Genomic DNA, 24174 nt, shown 5'->3' on the forward strand with positions numbered 1-24174 from the left:
TATAGTAAAATCATTCCACTCACCTACAAGCTGTCTTCGCTACCATCTCAGTTTAAATACATTGCATCTCACTGTAGCTTTCTGGAAAATGGTCAGAAATCTTATTTATATCTAGTTCCCTGATATTGTTTTGATGCATGTTAAGGACAACTACATTATTCAACTGTATCAGTCCCACTGATGAATGGAGACAATTTTTAAGTCTTCTAAAGTTTGAGAATGAGTATTCTGTGGTTCAGGATTATACAAGCAGAGTGAGGAGAAGTCTTGTAAATTTGCAATAACGTATTCTGAAGCCTACTCGCATAAAGTAGATTTTCCATTTCTCGGATCATTTTAGCAGTCCTTCTCTGTACCTCTTCCAGTCTGAATTCATCTTTTTTAAAGACAGAAGACCAGAACTGCACACAGTATTCCAGACTAGATTTACCCAGAGCTTTGTGTAATAGTGGTAATGCTTCCTCATCTGTCCTGGAAATACCTTGCCTGATGCATCATAGGACTGCATTAGGCTTTGTCACGGCTCCATCACATAGTCATCACGTGATCAGTCAATATGCAGAGGTCTTTCTCCTCCTCAGCCACTTCCAACTGAGAAGTCCCCAGCTTATATCAAAAATTCTTGTTGTTAGTTCCTTAGTGCATGAACTTGAAATTTGCATTATTAAATTTTACTCCTTTTCTATTCTCCAGTTTCAATATCATCCAAATCTTCTTGTATGATACTTCAGTCTTTATCTGGATTGGAAATACCTCCTCACTCTGCATTATATCTACATTTAATTAGCGCACTCCCACTTTTTGTGCCCAGGTCATTTAAAAATATATTAAGTTCAATTGGTTGAAAGACCAATGCCTGAGAAACTACTCTAGCACCCCTTCCACCTCGTCACTTCATGTGTCAGTATGACTCTCTTTAGTCTCCCCTTTAACCACTTTTCAATTCTCATGTTAATCTCCACCTTTTCCAGTTTAACTAACAATTTCCCTTATGGAAATCCAGGATATTTAATCTACTGCATTTCCCTGTCTAAACAATCAGTTGTTTCCTCAAAGAGGTCAGGTTGGTCTGGCACAATCTATCCTTTTTAAAACTATGTTATAGTTTGTTCCAATTACAAATTATTTCAATATCCTTAACTACTTTTTCTTTCAAAATTTGTCCTGCAACCTTGCATACAATTAAGTTCAAACTAGCAGGTCTTTAGTTTCCTGGATCAGTTTTTCCCCTTTCTTAAAAATAGGTACAGTTCTCTAGTCATGGGGTATAATCCCCAAGTTTCTAGCTTCATTAAAAATCTTTGCTTTCATCATAATCAATCTGATTTTTCTTCTCAGTCAGGGCTGAGAGTAAGAAGCCACAGTCCAATCCTTAATTGTACATTAATACCAATGCAAATTGAACCTCTGTAGTCTGTTGCACTTTTGTCCAGCAACGTCAGTGGTCCATCATGATTTTAATTAGCTGTATGTCCACTTATCATGGGTGTGGCCAAGTTTCCTGCAGTCCCATAAAGTTTGTTTACAGCCACCAGTCCTGACTCTCAGCATTCTGTGCTGTTATTTAGCTGTAATTTATTCATAAATGCCTTCAAAGACCTCCGTAAACAGTAGAAGTGTTGGTAATGTTGCTAGACAATATTGGCCTTCTGTGGTTCGGCAGATTCTCTGGTTCAGCACCAGTCAGGTTCTGAAGGTGAATAATGAGAGAGGTTCAACCTGTAGAAGGCAGATTTCTTGAATGAGGGATGCAGAATTGGTAATAATGCTAGTGTCTTTGCCTGGTAAATATCATCGTGTTTCTAAAACATGTTTATGAACAGAAATAAAAACAATGCTTCTCGCAACTTTAGAAAAACAGGTAAGTAAGAGCAATTTGCTATTTTTCAGAAAGAACAGCGAACTGCCTTAGCAACTGAAAGATGGAGAAGGCTTCTGAAAATTTATGTGAGAGAAAATAAAAACATTATCAATTGAAGGAAGATTTGGGCAGATAATCTGCCTTTTGTCTTTTAGGGATTAGAGGCAAATGAACTGTGTGGAATAAGGGGATAAAATAAGATACTTAAATAGTGGCTTTAAGATACATTAAACTGGTAAAATCTAGAGTGCTGCAGGAGCCTGAAAGCAGCAGAGAAAATAAGCGTGTTACTTTACTATAATTGATTGCATTCCAGACAGCAATAGCTGGGTCAGCTTCTTAGCTTATTCTTATCCATTGACTGGGGGATATGCATGTGCATTTGTTTCATATCTGGCAGAGTTAACTTAATAAAAAATCCAGTCCTCTTAATACTAGAATTAAAACATTGCTATGGATTATAGACTCATTTGCCCTCAGATTTTTAAATTACCGTGCAACTTTGGAGACCTTTTAACTCCTCATTGCTAGTAGATGCCCAAACTAGCCACATCCATATACACCTAGCATAAAATTGCCTATCATCCTGCAGAACCAGGACACAGTGATTTTTGCATTTATGATTTCTAAATGTGCTTTTTGCCAGAGAGGGAGATAAGGTTATTTTCTCTATCTTCCGGTGCTTAGAGCTCTTATCTGAGAGGTGAGAGAAAAGGAATCCAGTTCTCCTGCTCCAGTGACTCCTTAATTTAAAAACACCCTACAGATTTAAGTGGTGATACTGAGGGCATACCCTGCATTAGAGTATCCCATAGCTCAGTGGCTAAGGCATTCACCTTGTCAGGCAGAGGGAGGACTTCAATGAAGGGGTCTCCAGCATCTGAGGTGAGTGCCTTAACTTATGTGCTAAAAGATTTGTGAGAGGTGGTCCTATTGGCTGTTTTGTGTGGAGCTAAGTGGCCTCTGTGAAAAATCTACCAGGTTGGGCCTCACAGGTGAGAGAGGCAGAGGAACACCTATCATTCCACAACTGGTGGACCACTCAGAGGCTTAGACATTTGAGAGTTTAGAGTTAAGCAGCAGTACACATGCCCAGAGGCATAAGTGTAAGTGCACAGGGAACTTTTACTGCAAATACTTAGGCATTGCCAAAAGGGCTATGCAGAAACTGAGTGTAGGTTTTGTGAATTCCAGTGGTTCCTAAATCTGGGATTTAAAGTGCATGCTAGGTCCCTAATTCCTTAATGAATCTAGCCATATATAGTTAATATTTATTTTAATTATACTTAATGGTGAAAATGCACTAAAATCTTAAGTAATGGCCAGATACTATAAATATAACAAATATCACAGAGAACAATAATGGCGAGTCAGTCACTATTATATGGAAATACATATAGGGCACAGGATCTGCTTAGGGCATGGAGTGAGTACTTGGTGCACCCAGAGCGAACGCTGTAAAAAGCAAAGAAATCTTCCTAAAACATAGAATAAGTAGTATATGTGATCATTTTACTTAAGGTTTGCTTATACAGATGGTACATTGCTTAACTCACAAAGATATTTGTAACAATTTACAAGAGGGCCTCTGTTGAGGTGGAAAGAGTGGGAAAGTAGAAGATACCTTCAAAGTAAGAATACATAGAAGCTAATTTTTGTTGCACTTGCACAGCTTTTTCAAAAATGTAAACTGATGGCTTCAGCTGATATGCTTTTGACTTACAATGATATAAGTAAGAGGAGACTCAACCCCCTAGGCTCCATAGCTCAAGAAGGCAACAAGAACATCTGTTCCCATCATCTCTGAAAACCATCCCTATTCAGGGGGAAAAAAATCTGATGGCAACCTTGAAAAAAACCGACAACCTCAGATGCTTAAAATAATTGTGGAAAGTAAAATAGATAATTGGATTTTGAAGAAGAGGCTTTCTCACTGCATGAGAGAGGTAGTAATATGGCACCAAAGTGGGCGAAAAGGAAATAGATGAGGCTCTCCCTAGAGCCAACACAAGCAGATATCAGTACATTATTACCTGAAATAAAAGATCTATTAACTGATATTCATATTATATTAACAGGGATTGAAGAAGAGATTACTGCTATGGGGGAGGAGTTGCTTGTTATGGAAAAATGGGTTGTTAAGACTCAATTACATATTTGCCAGACTAAAATAATAAACAAAATGGGACAAAATGAAAGATGTCTTCCAAAGAAAATGGTTAGTGATGACAGGGAGAGGCTAACATCTTGTCTCCCCAAGGACAGCTGGGAAGATTAATTCAAATAAACTATAAATGTGATTTTTGTAGTGGATTAGTTAAACCACATTAAACCCCTATGTGGAAGTGGGCTTAATTAAGTTTAAATTAAAGTCACTTTGGAAAAGAATTAAAATAAACTTAACTCAGGGCACTTTAATGCTGCAAGAGTGTTCACTGCCAGTGTAATTAAACATTATATAGTATAACAGCATCACTCATATAACACTTGATATCAATTTATATGTAGGCAGAATGTACACTTTAGTATGCAAAAACTGTTTTTTAATGGTTGTTACATAAGTTTATATAAATTGTTACTGGGCTTCAAATTCACCATGTAGTAGAGAGAATTAGTGGAATTTATAGTGCAACACGTGATTCCACATAATGAGTAAGGTATTTTGTTGTTGATTGAGTGCAAATATACTCCTCCATGGGGATTTTCGAAACAGTTTCAGGTTGCCTTGCCTCTAGCACGCTAACAGCTAACATAAATATCCTCTTTTTTAGTGGAAGACTTTATATTGTTTTGAACTGATTTTGTTTTGCAGATCCACAAAGACTCACCCTGGCCCAGTTGTACATCTAAGTGATAGCCCAAGAGATGAGGGAAAAGTGAGTACAGTAACTCATGATGTAAAATATTTTAATTATTTAAGCATTTCATAGTTCTCTCTGACCATAGCAGTTTTTCCTTTTCATGCATTCACTTCTTATCACCTGCCTCCATTATATGATCCTTAGGTCACTCTAAAACAGAGATCTCAAACTCAAGCACCAGGGGCCATCTGACACCTGAGCCATTCTGCAATCTGGCCCATGCACAGTTACTAGCACGAGAGTCCCTGCAGCCCTGGAGGTACTGTCTGTACCTTTCCCCCAAGTTCCGCCTGTGCTCTACCCCAACCTGCTTCTTTCAGTCCTTGGTCTGCCTTCTCCCCAACATGTATGCCGTCCCTCAAGCCCCCTGCAGTCTTGCTGATTACTGAGGGTGGAAGAAGGGTGGCTTGGCTCAAGGTGGTAATAGGTGGCATGTCCCACCACACTCATGGCAGCTTGAGCTGTGGGGCAGTAGAGAAATCCAGCATTCTCTTCTCTGCTGCGGTCTCTCAGGCCAGCTTGGTTGCTCCACATCACCATGGTGACAGGAAGAGAAGTGCCCCAGCAACAGCATTGGCTAGCATTGGAGATGCTGCGTTGCTCCACCTGCCGGGAGCCCTTGCTGCCATGGTGAATGTGGGACCATCCCACACAAAGAACAGTTGGGAGAGCCACCATGGGAGCCTTCCACCTAAAGTGCAGGGCCTGGGATGGCTCCGCACGCACCTCCCCAGGGCCACAAGTAAATGCCTGCAGTGGTGCAGAGCTAGCAGCGAGAAGCTGGCTTTGCCTCACTACCGTAGGAGGAGGGGAGAGGTATGCAGGGGGGAATGCTTGGAGACAGCCCACCCCTCCAAAGCAGTGACAGAGCACATTTTGAGGACTGCCAGTGGTTCTCAGGTAAATTGAGTTTGAGACCCCTGCTCTAAAATATTGCCTTGGGAAACTTTTTAAAAATGTTGTAAGTCCCGTCTTGATTTTTTTATTGAGAAGAACATTATGGTATAAACAATAAGCCATATTTTGAAGTCCTCATTAAAGGAAAGCTAAAGCTGAATACGTGGTAGTTTTTTCCTGAGTAAAAATGAATATAAACTGTGTAAAGACATCAGAATTTGGCCACATATGTGGTACATGGGCATATTTATGAACTTTTTTCTTTGACAAGAATATTGATGTCAATATTCCATAACTAGAGCTTGATGCTATTTGTGAACAGAGATGAAGACAGGAAAGAGCTATCAACCAGAAAAGCGAGGTACGCAGAAGCCCAGCTCCTGACTCCAGTTCTTCAGACAGACATGCAGTTTCAGAGCATGGCCAATTCTTCCCTGTGCCACTACCTTTCTCCAGCTCTAATTGCACTGCATCATGCTCTAGGAACCCTTTCATCCTATTAGAAGCTTTTGGTTCTAGACCTGTCCCTACTCACTCCCTTATCTCCATTCGCTCCCTGACCTTCATGCTTTGGACAGAGGTTTACCCTTCATAAAAATAAATAGAAATTTTACCAAAGAAACCATTTCCCAGTCTGGGCCTTTGAATCTTTCTTGTCCTCCTCTTAACTGGATGATAACTGAAGATCAAAACCACTGAGGAATAAAAACTAAACATTCTTTCATATAGTCTTCCCTTTTTTGCCCAAAAAATTTGTCCTGCGAGGAAGGTGAGTTATCCAAACCAGAATCCATTATATCTGACTAGGACACTCAGGAGATGTTTTAGAAGAATTTGAGGTCATTAGTTTATTAAAGAGTTGAGTACCCAGATCTGCTGTCTTTGGAGGTGCATTGCATGATGGAAACAGTATAAAATAGGAGTACTGGACTAGGGTATGTTCCATTATACTTTTTTTGGTTTGTGAGTTACTCATAATGGTAGTAAGGCAGAAACTCCCTATAACTCTGACATAAGCAGTTTAAGGGGAAACTCTACTAGTCTAAGGACAGACAGTTGGGCAGATCCACTAGAGGTTTGAGACCTCACCTCAGATCCCAATCAAACCTCCAAAAGATTTCCCAGACTCAGATCATAGCCTCCCAGGCCAAAGGACAGATAGAGATACTTTTCTGATTTGTCTTTATCTGGCTAACCATATCAGGGGCAGACAGGTGTAGGAGGTACTCTGTTAAGGTCACTCCATTGTAACATTTCATCCCTATCAAATATAAAAAAGTTTGATCTTATAGTTAAGGTCCTGGACTGTAAATCAGAAGATCTGGGTTCAATCCCACATAGACTTATCTGTATGACCTTGGGCATCACATTTAACTTTTCTGTGTCTTAGTTCCCCATTTGTAAAATGGGAGTGATCATATTTCCTTTTCTCCTACTCTTTGTCTTGTCCAATCAGATTAAAAGCTCTTCATAGCAGAGATTTTCTTGTGTGTGTATATATAACACCTAACAGTGGCAACCTAATGTCAGTTTGAGCTTGAAAAAGCTGCTACAGTATACTACAATGATAGTAATTGCCATAATTAATAAAATCACAATAAACTGTACTCAAGTATCAGAGGGGTAGCCGTGTTAGTCTGGATCTGTAGCAGCAATGAAGGGTCCTGTGGCACCTTATAGACTAACAGAAAAGTTTAGAGCATGAGCTTTCGTGAGCTAACTCACTTCTTCAGATGCTGCAGCATCTGAAGAAGTGAGTTAGCTCACGAAAGCTCATGCTCTAAACTTTTCTGTTAGTCTGTAAGGTGCCACAGGACCCTTCATTGCTGCAATAAACTGTACTGACCACCATAAAAACCACAACATGAGCAGTGATGGCCAACAGATAGGGATCAGAAAGCTAGTATTTCTTTCATGGAGATTCGTATATCAGTGTGCTCTCTTACAGACATAGGAAGTTGTCCACAGTAAGAACTGGGCAGTTTGAGCTGTACAAGACATTCCAATCATTAAGCAAGAGCACCAGGAAACTCTGGCATCCACGTTAGCATCTCTTTCCTCCAAGGACTGCCTTACACTGACAGATCTTGTGGATGTTTTTATTCTCCACACCTGTTTTTGTTCTTGCCTCCATTATTATGGATATTAATTTAATTTGTGTTACCAAAATGAATACTATTAGGATAAAGTTCTTTATGTTCTGTCACACACTTTCTAAATGTTCATGGAAACCCTGGTGCTGCCTGCATTTTCTTTGTTATATTTGGACATCTTGTGTGTAAGTCTGGCACACTGCCCAGATGGTCGTTATGAAGTTCCAAAACCATGAGTCTGATCAATTTGAGTGGGAAGAGAATGGTTCCCAACCAATGGTCATGCCAAGGAACAGGTCAGAACATAATATGTCTGTGAGAGTTGAGAACAATCAGATTAGCCCGAGTGAAATTTCAGCCTTTATTGTCAGACCACTAAATACTAGTCACATCAAATATAAGCTACAATGGCTTATCTGAACAAGCATTCTAGTTCAACAATAAAGAAGTGCTCTTTTTACAGTGGACTTGGCATGACATTCCTCCTGTTATGGCTGTGCACATTCTGTGACACTAGGATCAACAAAACATATATCAGCAATACACCAGGAGGAAAGGAGTTTTGCTAAGGAGATCCCTGAGCTAGAAAGAAGTCAAGGACAAAAGGGCAAAATTGTTTCTTCAGTTAAATAACAACAGAGAGATAGCTGTGATAGTCTATATTCTATCAAAACAAAAAGACAGTCCAGTAGCACTTTAAAGACTAAAAAAATAATTTATTAGGTGGTGATCTTTTGTGGGACAGATCCACTTCTTCAGACCATAGCCATACCAGAACAGACTCAATATTTAAGGCACAGAGAACCAAAAATTGTTATCAAGGTAGACAGATCAGAAAAAGTGTTATCAAGGTGGGCAAATCAGAAGAGCAGAGGGGTGGGGGGACAAATTAAGTCAATCTGCTGTTCTTATTTGCCTGCATTGATTACACTTTTTCTGATTTGTCTACCTTGATAATTTTTGGTTCTCTGTGCCTTAAATATTGGTCAGGATGCAGGTGAGGTCAGACACCAGGAGATTAGAGTCTGAGATATGCCAGAGGGCAAATCAAGAGTCAGAAGTCAGGAGCTAGACGGGTTCAGGTTAGGAGTCAGGCAGTTCAAGGAAAGCAGTCCTAAGTGCGAGAAACCCTGTTGCAAGGCTAGCTTCCTGTTCCTGTGTGTTGTTTCAGGAGCCCAGACTTCTGTGACTGCCTGAAAGATTTTCACTAGCTGCAGCCCATTGGGTCAGCTGCGGAACCCCCTGGAGTGGCACCAGTGCGAAGCCCCATTTGTGATCCTGCCAACCCAACTCCCCTCCAGTTCCTTCTTACCGCCCCTGAAGCTCCCAGTGGCAGCAACAGCTGCACTCTCTTGATCCGATGCAGGCACTTGCCTTCTATATCAATTGTACCAAGCCCTTCAGCAAGATCTCACAGTTCTTTGAGGCCACTGCTCATTGAATGAGGGGGCTTCCAGTTTCATTGCAGCACATCTCTTCCTGGATCACATCGTGCATATGGACATGCTGTGACCTTAACAGGATTTTCCCACTGCCAGTTACAGTGTATTCTGTGCAAGCTCAGGCCTCTTTCACTGCCTTCCTAGCTCGTGTGCCTCTCCAGGAAATCTGTCAAGCTACGAAGTGGTCCTCTGTACGCATTTTTACATCTCATTATGCTATTGTGCAGCAGTCTAGATGGGATGCAGTGTTTGGGGCTCCTGTCCTTGAGTCAGCCACACATTGACTTATTGACTTCAACCCCTCCTCCTGGGTTTGGCTTGTGAATCACCTAACTCAAATAGATATGAGCAAGCACGTGAAGAAGAAAAAAACAGTTATTCACTGTTGTAACTGTTCTTTGAGATGTGTTGCTCGTATCTGTTCAAAACCCACCCTCCTTCCCTACTGTCGGAGTAGCCAGCAAGAAAGAACTGAAGAGGACCTGGGGCAGCAGAATCATATACATGGCTCCACAATGACGCTACTCCGGGGCTCCGCAGTAAGCCCGACGGGCAGCAGCTAGGGGAAAAACTTCCTAGCAGTCATCTATGCGTGCACACACACCTAACTCAAATAGATATGAGCAACACATCTCAAAGAACAACAATTACAATAATAAGTAACCATTTTTTCTTGGGGGAAAACTAAATCAAACAGATTATTCCTAAAATTCAAATTTTATGATTTACTTTTAATGCTAGCCATGTTACGTGAAACAATTTTGTTAGAGGTTTTATTATCAGGCTCATCTGGTCAGTCCAATTCCTTCATGGCTCAGTGTAAAATTTGCCATGAAAAACTGCACCATTACCTTTGTGTTTAGACCTAATTCTTCCTGATTGTAATCTTTGATCATTTGGATGGCTCATACATCCTGAACAGCAAGGTCTGAAGGCTGCCCATTTAGTAAGAAAACAGGATATAGCCTATCTGGTTTTGCATGGGCGACCTGATCATTTAGTTTGTTGTTAAAAAGAACAGAAGTTATTTCTAGACTGCATCCTTTTGACCTCTTTTATCAGATGTCCTCTCCAGCTCAGAAGAGCTCTCAAAATTGGGATTTTCTTAATTGCCCACAACTTTTTAAACTATGCTTCTCATCTTTCTTGAGAACCAAAATTCATGATGCTTGTTACCATTAAAGTCTGGTTTCTGAGTGGAGAATAAAATACTGTCTGTTCCACTAACACACATAGATGGTGTGGCAAACAGACCTATGACCTTCTCTGTAGAGGCATTTTTTAAAACCAGGGCCACAAACCAAAAGAGCATAGAATTTCTTAGCCTAAAATCAGGGGTACTTTAAATTAAACCAGGTTGAGAGGATGAAGCAAAGTGGAGACTCATGCAGCTGCTTTACTGACTTCAGAGACTCAGAGGGAAAAGAGTTGCCATCATATTTGGAGATCTACCAGGATCAGAACAGAGGGACGTGGGTCCAACATCAGCCTCATCTATGTGCCCCAGAACAGAGGGGAAACTGCTGGGTACCTAAGTAGGGCAGTCTTTACGTCTTCTCCAAAAAACTGAAAACTTAGAAGCTTTGACAAATCTGTCATTCAAATAAAGTGTGGTAGATGCTGTAATAGGGCAATAATTTAAACCTTCTTCCCATTAAGGACCAGAAAACAGATGATTTTTAATTCTTAAGGGAATGTGTCGCTCCTGGTTATTCCTCAGTTGTGGAGGATTAGCTTACATGATAATTGATTTTCTACTATATTTTGTCTGTCTCATTCTTATGAAATGTGTTGTGAGAGAGACTACAGAAATAAATGGAATATCAATAAATGAATAAGACTTTAATTACGTTAGTTTGGCCTTGGTTGTTTGCAGTGGCTCAGTTATGCTGTGGAAGCTTTTGTCTGTAGCCATGGGAAATGGGGCAAATTGTTTCAGTGATTGACAGCTACGACTTACCTTCATATTTTCTTGGTGGAAGAAATACTCCACCATAGTGGAAGGTTGTGAGACATATTATAATACAGAAAAAAATTAGCAGGTAAATAGTGATTTTTCACACTAGCAACTGAAGTGTCAACCATCTTCTAATATGCTAAATATTTGAAAGAAGATCAGTATGGCTAAAGTAAAATAAGCACAGTTAGATGTAAAACATAATTTTCTGTGATTATGAAGTCAAATTCTATGGGAATTATCTATCCTTCATTCGTCTTTGAGATTGTTGTATGTAGCCATTCCACTTCAGATGTGTGCACATCCAGTGCATCAAAGCCAGGGATTTTTTTTCCTGGAGCAGTGCCCATCAAGGTGCTTATATGCCCTCCACAAACTTGTCCTTCTAGCCAAAAGTTTGAAGGATGAAGCTCCCCCATCCCTCTGAGTTCTTTCTCATTACCTGTGATCAGCAGTCACAATGTGTATGCTAGTTTCAGTCCTTTTCATTTCTCTTAAAGAGAATTTTTCTCTAAAAGTTGTTATTGTGTATAGTTAGTTTAATGTAACTGGTTAGTGGCACTAGTTTTTAACACCTTTTTGCGAGCTTTTTGTTTTGTCTGTTTTCAAGCTTGATAGCATGGTATGCATAAGTCTCTAGGATGTAAACTTTATTCTGACTGTAAGTCTATTCCAGTCAACAATCCTCACTCACAGTATTTAAAGTGCTTGGGAGGAGGATATCTTAGGCATAGGTTCCCTAACTGCGGAGGTTTTAAGACCAAAACTAAGAAGTCTAGGAAGATAGGTGTAATATGACAGGGTTTCTAGGCATAACTACGGAAATCATTCCAGGGCATCTTTGTTTGAAACCGGGCCACTTACAGCCTCCAGGCTGGGATTTGCTTCTCACTAAGGCAAATCCAATTAGCCACAAAAATACCTCTGCCAACTCCACTGGCCAGCCAGAAGCCACACCAGCAAACCCACATACTTCCCAGCTACTATACCAGCCTAGACCAACAACCCCCAACTTAGGTGCGAGGTTTTTGAAACCTATTTCACCAACACCACACAGATTCTACCAGGCCGCAAAGGGTCCAGCCACAGTCCCTGGTTGTTATATACTTGGATCTTACCCAAAAACAATATGCTTGCTCAAATCCTTTTGATCTAAACAACTAAAGGTTTATTTACAAGGACAAGAAAGAACAGGGTTAGAGAGAGAAATTGTTAAAGCGGTATTTTGCATACATCAGTTACAGTTATTGATGCAGGCCAGCGATGTTCTTTGCTGATTCTCTGAAAGTCTCTGAAAGTATACCCCATACGGGGCATGATTCCAGGTTACATAGTCTTAGTTGCTGGAGAGTGGGAGATGCGGCGAGCTGGAGCCAGCATGCTGGAACATGGAACCTTGCAACAGGAACAAAGACAAGAATAAAAGACAAAGAAAAAGACAAAGATGGATGCTGCTAGGTCCACTTATAGGGTTTTTTATGCAGAGGGAAAATTCCATTCTTCTCCCATAGGTCTTGGCTTACCACCTAACCAGGTGGATTACTGTGCTGTGTTGCCATTCATTGCAGCCCATGAGGAAAGTCCCACATTCCTGATATGTGTATTGATCAGCTAGGCCTTTATCTTAGTACAACACCCTGGCTGGAGAGGCCACCAACTTTGCCTCTCGTGTATCTTATCACTAAAACATTGCTAATACAACTACAGAGCTAAAACCTATAACTTTGCCTACAAACACGATACAGACATATAAGATGTGTCTGTCTACACAGCCCCTCCCTTTTGGAAGGGGCATGGAAATGCAGCTGATTGAAATGCAAATGAGACAGTTTTAAATATCTTGTGCCTTATTTGCATATTCCTGTGTGATCTGGCTTCCAGAAGAGCCATTTCCAGAAGCCAAAGCAACCATGTGAATGGTGTTCCTTTGAAAGGAAACCTCCCTTTCGAAAGTACCCTTTTTCCTGAAAAAATTAGGAAGGTGCTTTTGAAAGGGGAATTTCCTTTTGAAGGTCCCTGTCCACACAGTTGCTTTGGCTTCCAGAAAGGGCTCTTCCAGAACCAAGATCATGTAGGAATATGCAAATGAGGTGAAAGATAGTAAAATATGCGCTTCATTTGTATTTCCAATTGGCTGCATTTGCACGCCCCTTCTGAAAGGGAGGGGCCGTATGGATACAACTGTAAGTAGCATACACAGAGTCAGGCATCTTTAGCTTCCATATCTAATATAAAAATCCAGACACATGGCAATAGGTTTCTGATAGAAGCTACTCTGCACCCCATGTGGAAGCAAGCCACTCAGTGCACAGGGGTTTAGATTCTACTCTTATGAGGCATGCACCATCAAATTTGTCCATATCTTCTCATCAGAGGGAGCCAAAGTGAAGACATTTTCTTTCTCCACTACCACACAAATGTCAGAAAAAATAAGATGCTATGTGCTCTTCTAACCAGAAGTCCCCTTCATTTATAAGAATAAAACCTCCAGTCGAGTTTTTGGGAATAAAGGTGGGTACTAAGGTTTGAAGACAGCACTGACTAGGCAGTCAGGGGCACAGACTGAGTATATTCTCCAGCCAGGAATGTAGTGTCATTCACTTTGCACATCCTTTATTATGCAAAATTTTACCAATCTGAAGAAGTGGGTCTGTCCCATGAAAGCTTGTCACCCGATAAATTATTTTGTTAGTCTTTAAAGTGCTCCAGGACTGCTTTTGGTTTTCTGAAGATACAGACTTAACACAGCTACCTCTCTGTGATGATGAACCTTCATTATTGTCAAAATCAAGTCCATTGCTGGGACCTTTTGTGACATCAAACTTCATCTTTGATGCAAACTTGTGCACATTGCGCTTTGTCAGTTCTGGCAAAGTGTGAGAGAGATATATTGGTCAGGGACCTCCTCTGGGTAGCACCAGTACCACCTACTTTTCAATGATCCAGGTTGCAGTCTCCTGCTAAAACAAACGGTTCTATACTGCCTTGGCTTTCAGACTTTACTTCTCACTGGAGTTGGCATTGGGATCTAACAAATTAAAATCCCACTATAAAAGATTGGAGATTTCCTTTCATTCATCCTTGTGTAGCCTGAGCCCACAGCACTGTTGGTCTATCAGGAGTATGTCCAGTGACAAAAATGCCTTGTGTTCCAGCTAGGGTTCCATATCCAGCATTTGTTTTTTTGGATTATTTAGGGTATCCCTCCAGACTCTAGGTCCTCATCTCCTAGACACCATAACACTAGGTCTCCATCAAGGCACCGGTTTCTACCTGGTAATGATCCCAGTACCAATCCAAATACTAGGCTAGTGATGGAACTCACAACTCCAATGTGTGGCCCATCTGGGAGGGAAGTTCAGTGCATATCAAAGCAGGTGGATGCTATGCTCCCACCACTGAATAAACACGTCTTCATATTCTCCTGTTTCTGCATCATCCTCTCTGAATTCTGGTGATAACAAGACATAACAGGAGCTTATAAAAGGCTCCTGAGTTCTTCAGGTATACAGATGGAGCTCCCAAAGTATACAACCCATATATATTAGTGGATATTTTACATACTGTAGGGTCTACTAGAGAGGTTTTATTACATTAATGAAGCCAACTTAGAATCCTTTGGCAAACTCCTTGCTTTCACCACCCATTCCCAAAAGAATGGAAGAAGATACCAAGTTCTTTCCCACAGTCATTAGTATTTTTATTTACACTCAGTCCCAGGAACATTGGTAGTGACAGATGTAAATGAGAAGGGAAGAAAATATCAGCTTCCAAAGTAAAGATGCAAGGACACTAGGTTTATTTGAGGAAAGTTTTATTCATCCTTAGGTTTGCTTTTCAGAACTGCTAACAGTCTTAACTGTTTTCACTTACTAAACTTATTCTAATTGGGACACAATGTCACTTGTGAATGATGGCTTCTGGTAGCAGAATCAACTCTACAAGCTGCATCAGGTGAGCAAATTTAGCTGCACAAGTGATGGCAACAGTACCCATCCAGTGTTAAAAGGAAGAAAATTTATACTGCAGAAGTTAAACTTTTGATTCTTAATCATCATCCATTTCAGATAATAAAAGAATGTATGCACTGAACTTGAAGAGTCTGCATACTAACTGGACTTTTGTTGTGGTGACTGTTGCATGGATTGATGTCGGTGTATGCAGACCTGAGTGCCTGCAGTGACCCCTTGCAAAGCAGAAATCCAGAAGGATGCCTGTGGAGATGCATTTAAAAACTGCGTGAATAAACATTCACAATTCACAATAAATGTGAAAAACCAAAATGGTATAGTGGATGCTCTCAGCCTGGGGAGGGCAGATTTACATGAGGAATCTTTGCTGCCTGTTTGGGTTTTAACAGTACAATCCCCAGTATTTCTTGTCATCCAACCAAGAGTTGCTAAAGATTACAACATCATCAACATGCTCTTGTTAACTTCTAAAAAAAATATCAGTCCAGTAGCACTTCAAAGACTAACAAAATAATGTATTAGGCGATGAGCTTTAGTGGGGCAGCCCACTTCCTTATGTCGTGAAATCACTGCAATCTAGACATAGACATAGCCTCAGTGTTCCCTCCACAACTTCCCTCTCCACCTGTACTTTAGGCAAAAATATATTGAATTTGTATCATCCCAATGCTAAAAGTTCCTAATTCTCCCCACAGAGCAGGTGCTTTTCCTGACTGAAGAAATCTGTGCACCAGTGTCTCTCCACCCAGTGCATTCTTTGTCGTTCACCTTGGCAATTTTAACAAATACCATGCCCACCTCTTGTGGGTCAGACCTCAAAAAACTAATCAGGAAATCTATACTTAACCTCTTGGGATACTGTTGCAACTTGGGCTGGAAAGAGTGTGGGATTAGCTTCCTGCAATTTCGGGCAGTTGTTTCTCAGGTGTTCAGTGCAATCATACATTAAAAATCATGAGCTGCTATTCTGTGCTGGGAGTCTGAGAAAGATTCCCAGGGAAGGGTCTTTTCTAAGGAGATGAGTGCCTAAGCCCCCAGCTGTTCTCACTCTCTTGCCCCCCTGCTCCCTGCCCCCCCCCAGGATGAAACTAGGGCCTGTTTAAAACTGGGCCCCTACCCTTCCCTTTGTGACTTGCTCACTGGTCACTGACTTGTATGTAGAAATCAGAGCTACTGTTTTTTGAACAGTCCGGGGATTTATCCCAAATAATATGTCCGATGTCTTGAAAATGTATGCTTAGGAGCTGCTTTTATGCAAAGTTATCCAACATCCATTCTTAACTCTCTGCCACCTTTCCCTTGACTCATTTTTATGCAGTAACAGAATCTATACTAATATGTTTTATGACTCATCTAGTCATGCATTTTGTGGGTTCTAAATTTCAATCTATACACTCCAGGAGTGATGTGAAACCTTTACAATGCAACCTTTTAAAACTTGTGTTTCAAAGCCTGATCAACTGGCATTTCATTAAATACATTTAATGCTTTACCCAAGAGGTAACTAATTAAAATTGGGATTTTCTTGTCCTCTGGAACTTTGTATCCCTCACATAACCTCTCAAAAGTGCTAAAGTGTTCTTCAGTGCCATCTGTTTCTTTGTGTGTAGTTTGAATATGAACAGTATGAAACCGTTAAAATAGTGTATTAGAATTATTTGGCAGAGATGTGGTGGGCAAAGCCACATTTCTTAACATGACGGTGATATTTTAATGGTCAATGCATACCACAGTACGAAAATCAGAGTGGCATGTTGGGCTGTGATGATTTTTGTAAGGTTCCCTGAAGACTCTGATCATCCTTGGGAAGTTCACCAGGATGTTGATGAGCTTGTTAAAGTTTGTGTATTCAAGTTTGTTCTCTAACTAACAGAAGACCTTTTTTTTGTCTGCTGAATAATTGTTTCTACCAAAACTTAAATTTTATTTTAGGGGGAAAAATACAAAATCATAGAGTGCTTAAAAAATGTTAAAAGTATTTTGGGGTTGAGAAAATAATGATGTTTGTCTTTCTCTCAAGCTGTTAATAGGCTATGAAAATGGGACTGTAGTACTCTGGGACTTGCGATCGAAAAGAGCAGACTTAAGAGTTTACTATGATGAGGTAAGCATTGCCCATTCATTCAGAGTAAATGACAGTTCAGTAATGTGTTGAGTGCTTTAAGAGGCAAAAGATGTATCTTAAAGGCACAAGTAGTTTTGGCGATGTAATATACCAGAGTGTTATGTAAGACATTCCTATGGTGAAAATAGCTGGATCAATTTACTATGAAGGCTCTTTAGTGGCATGGCTTCACAAAACCAAGAGAGGCTATATCTACACTGTCAAGTTTTGTTGAGGAAACTAATGCTGGCACATTGAAATCCACAACTACAAAGTCACCAAAGTGTGGTCACACTTGATCCCTCTGTCAGCTGATTGTGTCCACACCTTTTGCTTCTTGACAGTGGGAGCGATGCGTTGTGGGTACGTATTGCACAGTGGCTGACAACACTGTCTGTCTGTTGTGGGACCACGGAACACAGTGTAGGGCATCCTGGGACTGTGCAAAACCTCTCCTCTGGCAGTGCTTTGCTCAGGGGCTTCCGGTGTCCTTGTATACCTATCTTCCAACTGCCATTCTCTGCTGGCATCTACAGAGAGAGAGAATGGATTCTGCACTTATCTCGCATGTGTCCAGGTCCTTATGGAAGCAGGAGATCTTCAGCGAAGCACTGGTGCACCAGTTCACTTCCCAGGCCTTATGATAGGCCTATCTGAGTTGTTTAATCTTCACTCTGCACAGCAGTGTGACATCCTCATATCTCTTTTTGCACAAAGTTCAAGAAATGTGCTGGTATGTGTCCTTGTTCCTACTGCTCAGCTGGGACTGACTTCTCTCCCCATACACTGATCAGATTCAGCAGTTTCATGGCCGTCCATGCCAGGGAGTATTTGGTGTGATGGCCAGGCATTGGAACCTGGAAAGACACCAAGAGATCACTGCACACTGAGCCAGTATATGAGGATGGAGGTGTCCAGGGGCTCAGGCTGAATATGGCGGCATGAACTGTGAGGTCAGCCCTGCATGTTGTATCTCATGCATTGCATCAAATGCCTCAACAGCCATGTAGGTGCAACCACATAGTCACTATGCTCTCCAATGAACTCACACAGAAAATCCAGCCAGCAGTAAATGGGATTTAAATTTTGTGGGACGTACAAGGGAGTTGGCGGGGAGGGTAGTTGGTCACCTGGCTGGAGGACAGCAGAGTTCAAGCTGCTGACCATATAGGCTGCTTGGGAATTGTGGGCCGCTTCCCAGAGTGAGAATCAGTGGTAAATTGCTTTGAGCCATGTACACTGCATGTTTGTCAACAATACAAGAAGGGGAAAAGAAAAATGTGCCTCGTGGAGATGGTACAAGAAGGGGAAAAGAAAAATGTTCCTCATGGAGATGGAAGATTTTTGTCAACAAAAATGGCCTTTTTTCTAACAAAAGTCATGCTGCAGTATGAACACTTATGCAGTTTTGTTGACAAAAGGCACTTTTCCGTGACAAAACTTGCCAGGCTCCTTTTGTAGAACATAGAAGTTGTGTTACCAGTTTTCGGAGGGGTAGCTGTGTTAGTCTGTACAGTAGAATCCCAAGATACACGCGCTCAGGTTGTGAGAGTTTGGGTTAACACGACTCTGACTGGCGGGGAGCTGGGAAACTAAACAGCGCTGCTGCACTGGTCAGTTTCCTGGCTCCTGTGAGTGGCAGGCAGTTGGGAGCCAGGTACCAGCTCCCCATCACTCACAGGAATTTTCCTGCTATTGTCAGGGGTGGGAGCCAAGAGCCTGACTCTTGGCTGCTGCCACTGACAGGAGCGGTTTCCCCAGGCTCTCGGCTGTCCCCAGCTCACAGGAGGCGGGAAACTGACCAGTGCTGCTGTGCTGGTCAGTTTCCTGGCTCCCTGGAGTTATGCAAAATTTGACTTATGTGGGATTGTGCAAGAATGCAACCTCTGCATAAGTAGGGGGTGTACTGTATCTGCATCTGATGAAGTGAGTCTTTGCCCACGAAAGCTTATGCTCCAATATATCTGTTGGTCTATAAGGTGCCACAGAACTTCTCATTGTTTTTACCAGTTCTGTGGTCCATCTAATCAAGTTTCTGGCATGATTCATATGAGATGCTTGAGAAGAAAATGTCATCTCTACAAGTTCCTCCTTTCTGGAGGTCACTTGCTCTGTTTGGATTTTCTGATTTCCTTGCTTCAGGGGTTCCTCAGCTTTTAAGTATTTTCTAAGCAAATGTATATGCTATAATTCCTTTCACTTCATATTTGAATTGATATGGCATATTCTCACATTGTCATATTCAGTTGTATGGTGGTTCTGATTCTTATATTTCTTCCTTACTCTTTTTTTCCTAATGTTTCACACATTCACTTTCATCTTTACCATCTTCCTGCCAAACTGCATCCTTTTGTTGTCATTCCATTTTCACACCCCTGCCTCATACAGCCATCATCTCATTATTCAAGTAACATACTTGGCTTCTTACTTTCTGTGTGCTCATATTTTCTCTTTGTTGTCTACCTACTTAATCTTTCCCATGCACATTTGGCTTTTCCTTATCACATCTTTACAGTACGTATTCAAGTTATGCAAAGTGCTGCAGCTGAAAATGTCATCCCAGTCCATTGAATTAGTCATCCTTCAGTTACTAGCTATTTTAACTTGTTTTTTAAATTATGTAGCACACACATTAAGGCAAAATAAATTCTACTGAATCACGTGTATTTGAAGCAATCCAACAGTGCTGGCATACTTGCAATTTTATGGAGGCCTTTATGGAAGAAACCAGCCGTGGATTACACTACAAGAGAAAATGATGTTTTGGGAAGCATTGCTACTCAGTCACCATGTAAACATACATACATCAGATTTTATACCTTCTTTCCATACATTCTGTGATCAGATTCACTTAGGTCTTGGTCTTTTTTCCATTTGTGTTTTTCTGGATACGTATAATCAGGGGGTTGAGTACGGTCATAAGCTATTTGTGTCAGTACACATTAATACATTTCCCAATGTTTTCAGTATGTCAGTGTTAGCCTCATAGTTATGCATACTAAAATCCTCCCAAAATACTGTTTTGTTTCTGTATTGAACATGTTTATTTCAAGCTATATATTACAAAATATTGATAAATTTTATAACCTGGGGTTAAGAAGTCATGCTAATTCTTTTGCTACTAATGCTATCAAAACTGCTGACAGGATCACTAGGCCTCCGATTATTGCAAAAATCACTTGAGTTGTTATAGAGACTCTGTTGTTTCTTACTTGCATGTCTTGCATAAATTCTCTGATAGCTTCATTTTAATACCTTAAAACATTGTAGTATACTATAGCACATGATACAGAATTTAACTTTGCATACTAAAGCTGCGTCTACACGTGCACGCTACTTTGAAGTAGCGGCAGTAACTTCGAAATAGCGCCCGTCACGTCTACACGTGTTGGGCGCTATTTCGAAGTTGAAATCGACGTTAGGCGGCGAGACGTCGAAGTCGCTAACCCCATGAGGGGATGGGAATAGCGCCCTACTTCGACGTTCAACATCGAAGTAGGGACGTGCAGACGATCCGCGTCCCGCAACATCGAAATAGCGGGGTCCTCCATGGCGGCCATCAGCTGGGGGGTTGAGAGATACTCTCTCTCCAGCCCTTGCGGGGCTCTGTGGTCACCGTGGGCAGCAGCCCTTAGCCCAGGGCTTCTGGCTGCTGCTGCTGCAGCTGGGGGTCCGTGCTGCATATACAGGGTCTGCAACTAGTTGTTGGCTCTGTGTATCTTGCACTGTTTAATGAAAGTGTGTCTGGGAGGGGCCCTTTAAGGGAGCGACTTGCTGTTGAGTCCGCCCCGTGACCCTGTCTGCAGCTGTGCCTGGCTCCCTTATTTCGATGTGTGCTACTTTGGCGTGTAAACGTTCCCTTGCTGTGCCTATTTCGATGTTGGGCTGAGCAACGTCGAAGTTGAACATCGACGTTGCCAGCCCTGGAGGACGTGTAGACGTTATTCATCGAAATAGCCTATTTCGATGTCGCAACATCGAAATAAGCTATTTCGAAGTTGGGTGCACGTGTAGACGTAGCCTAAGAGTGGGGTTTTGGGTCAACAAACTGCTTAGTTTTCTTCAGAGCCTCTGTTGCAGTAGTTGGTCAGGGGCTTGTTAAATCTCCAATAAATTGGGTCAACAGGTTTTGTTTTATATGCTGTTTTACAGTTTGCCACATGAACTCCAGTAGATTAGAGAGGTGTGATTTCTCTGTACAGAATCCATGTTTGTTTGTCTATTTTATGCATAAGAAAGAAGACAAGGAAAATCTTTATATTATTCTACCATGTAAACCTTAGACATGAAAGCCAAAATGTTCAGGATTGAATAATGACTGCTCTAATGTGTGTGTGTTAGGGATGTGGAGGGAAAAAGAAGCAATGAGCTCTTCCGCATTTCTTAGTATGCTTTCACAGGAAGCAGCCCTAATCTAGCTACTTGCACTTATGCACAGAAAGCATTCCATTTATCCCCTTGACACTAAATCCACAGTTTAGTCTATAGAATTCCATAATATTTTGTGCAGAAATAGTAAATAATTCTCTTGACTTCCAATCTGTCCCTTTTAAAAAAGGGCACATAAAGGTAATCTTTAAAGCTTTGCTTGGGAAAGTATTTCTACAAAAATATAGAAATAATTATTTCCCATTTTTCAGTTTTCAAAGGATTTTGTTTTGTGTTCCAACTGCTAGAATCTCACATGTCCCAGGCCTTGCTCATGCAGGGACAATAAGGATTATAGCTACACTGCAATTAACTGCTACAGCTGCCCTTTGCCAGCTAATTCAGGCTCCTGGGGCCCAAGGCTAAGGAAGGATTTAATGGTATTGTAGACATTAGGTTCAGGCTGGATTTGGGCAGGGCTTTTTTTTTCTGGCAGAATATGCCAGAACGGCATTTCACCACCTTTTTTTCCATTAAAACACCAGAAAATTTTTCACTGCCGGTCCTTCAGCAGCGCAGGGACCAGGGCAGGAGCTCCTTCCAGTCCCACAGCAGCATTAAAATTGAACATCCTGACCCCTATGAGTTGACTTGAGTGCCGGTACCCTTTTTCCTAGAAAAAAAGCACCGATGGAACCCCAGGTGAAGGAAGGGTCCTAGAGCTAAGACTCCAGACTGAGCCTGAACATCTACACCTTAATTGAACAGCCCGAGCCCCACAAGCATGAATAGCTGTCATGGACCTGTCCACGGTGTTTATACACTTATCCACAGTGCAGATACACTTTGAGGACTTGTGTATACAAGACCATTCAGGAAAATAAATCCAAATTAATTTAAGATGTGAATTTGAAATCCTTGTGATGTGCTCTGCCCTGGTCACACCCCCTCCCATCACCCAAACTTCCTGCCACCTCCTCCTGCACCCCAATCCCTTACCCAAGCTCTCTTCTGCATCTAACCTCCATCCCAGACTCCTCACCTCTTCCATTAATACCATGGAATAGTGCAGCCCTTAGACCACTTACGAAATTCTCAGTGTGGGCCCCTATCAAAAATTATTGTACACCCCTGAACTACAAGGTTCTTTACCCCACCCCAGCCTTGTGGGAGGGGCATTTGGAGGATTCCCCTCTCCTCCACACACTTCCCACCTCTCCTCAGGTCAAAAACAGACAAAGAAAGCAGGAGGTCTAATCTGGCTTCCATCTGTCCTCCACACCGTGAAACCAAAGTATACAAAGCAGATGGCACCAAGCTCAAAGCACCAGCTCTCTGCCAGCCCACTGTGCACAATCTGAATTTCTTACCTAAAGACCCCAACTGGTAAGAGGCACAGGGTAAGTAAGGGTTGCTGGACTACCCTGGATCTGGTATCTATTCACCCATCTGTCAAAGAATATAATGTAAGGCAGGTGTGTCCAACCTGCGGCCCACGGGCCGCATGCGGCCCTGGACAGCTAGTAATGCAGCCCCACAAGATCATAAACTTTTAACATTATTATGTGATTTATATACATTAACTATATTATATATTTTGTATGCTGCCCAAGACTATCTTCACTCAATGTGGCCCAGGCAAGCCAAAAGGTTGGACACCCATGATGTAAGGTCTGTAATGAAAGCCTATGTCAAACTGATCATCCTCCTTCTTGTGAAATGTATGTTCATGAAATATGTGAAGAGTTGAGCATATATACTTAAAATTATATTCTCTAGGACTGTGAATTGACAGGTCACCATAAGGGAATCCACATGTTGCTGGCAAGTGAGGGAGCAGCAGGGAAGAGATCCTTCATCTCATTTTGGCTGAATATATGCAAATTAAGTATTGTCTGGTTTAAAATGGATACCCGTTTAGAGTCTAAACAAAACGATAAATGAGATATTGCTGAGGTTGCAGAAGAAAACAAAACCAGATGATGTTATCCAGGTTAGGAGTAAGACAATGAACTTTTGAAACTACACTGGGGTTCAGCTGAACACCCAGTTACTCCTTCAGTCTTGGAGAACAACCTGATCTTATGAGACAGGACTTCAGCCAACTCAGTTGAAAATGCTGAGAAAAGGAGATTGTTGTGAGATTTTTATATGTACCATTTGTTTCCAGTGTTCTTGCTCACTATCATTTGACTCTCTGTTCTTTGATAATAAATTTATTCTTGCTTTCACTACACAGTATATCTAAATGGCGTGGGTTAAGTGAGTGGGGATCCTAAGATGAATCTTGCAACATGGGGTGTATTATTTCATTGAGAACAGAGGATTTGAGAATTCTGGAGTGTTCATTGGGTCAGCTGCTGGGCACTCCAGAATGATGGTGTGAGGACCGAGGGATTGGAGTGGGCTTATCACTGACCTATACAGCATGAGGGAGGAACCTATGGCCCACAGTCTGGATCTGGCCTGCGGCTTGCCTGGATCCAGCTTCTCCTCCACCCTACAGAGTGAGGGGTGAGGGGACCCTGAGCCTTGCTGGCTGGAGTCTGGTAAGCTGGGACCAGATCCTGCCCATGGGCTCTGTATGGCAGAGGTAAGAAATAGCACCATGCATTGCAGC

The 24174-nt window shown here is 41.5% G+C and overlaps 1 protein-coding gene across 2 annotated transcripts in view; it reads left to right on the forward strand.

Annotated features, from left to right (window-relative positions):
• STXBP5L (syntaxin binding protein 5L) overlaps positions 1–24174 on the forward strand; it is a 443298-nt gene that overhangs the window by 252322 nt on the left and 166802 nt on the right. For both annotated transcript variants that reach the window (XM_075000721.1, XM_075000731.1), the window contains exons 6-7: positions 4674–4737; positions 17103–17186. In XM_075000721.1, coding sequence (XP_074856822.1) covers positions 4674–4737; positions 17103–17186 — 148 coding nt within the window. The remainder of the gene's footprint in view (positions 1–4673; positions 4738–17102; positions 17187–24174) is intronic.

Source organism: Carettochelys insculpta, chromosome 1 (genome assembly GCF_033958435.1).
Source record: "Carettochelys insculpta isolate YL-2023 chromosome 1, ASM3395843v1, whole genome shotgun sequence".
NCBI classification, from domain to species: domain Eukaryota; kingdom Metazoa; phylum Chordata; order Testudines; family Carettochelyidae; genus Carettochelys; species Carettochelys insculpta.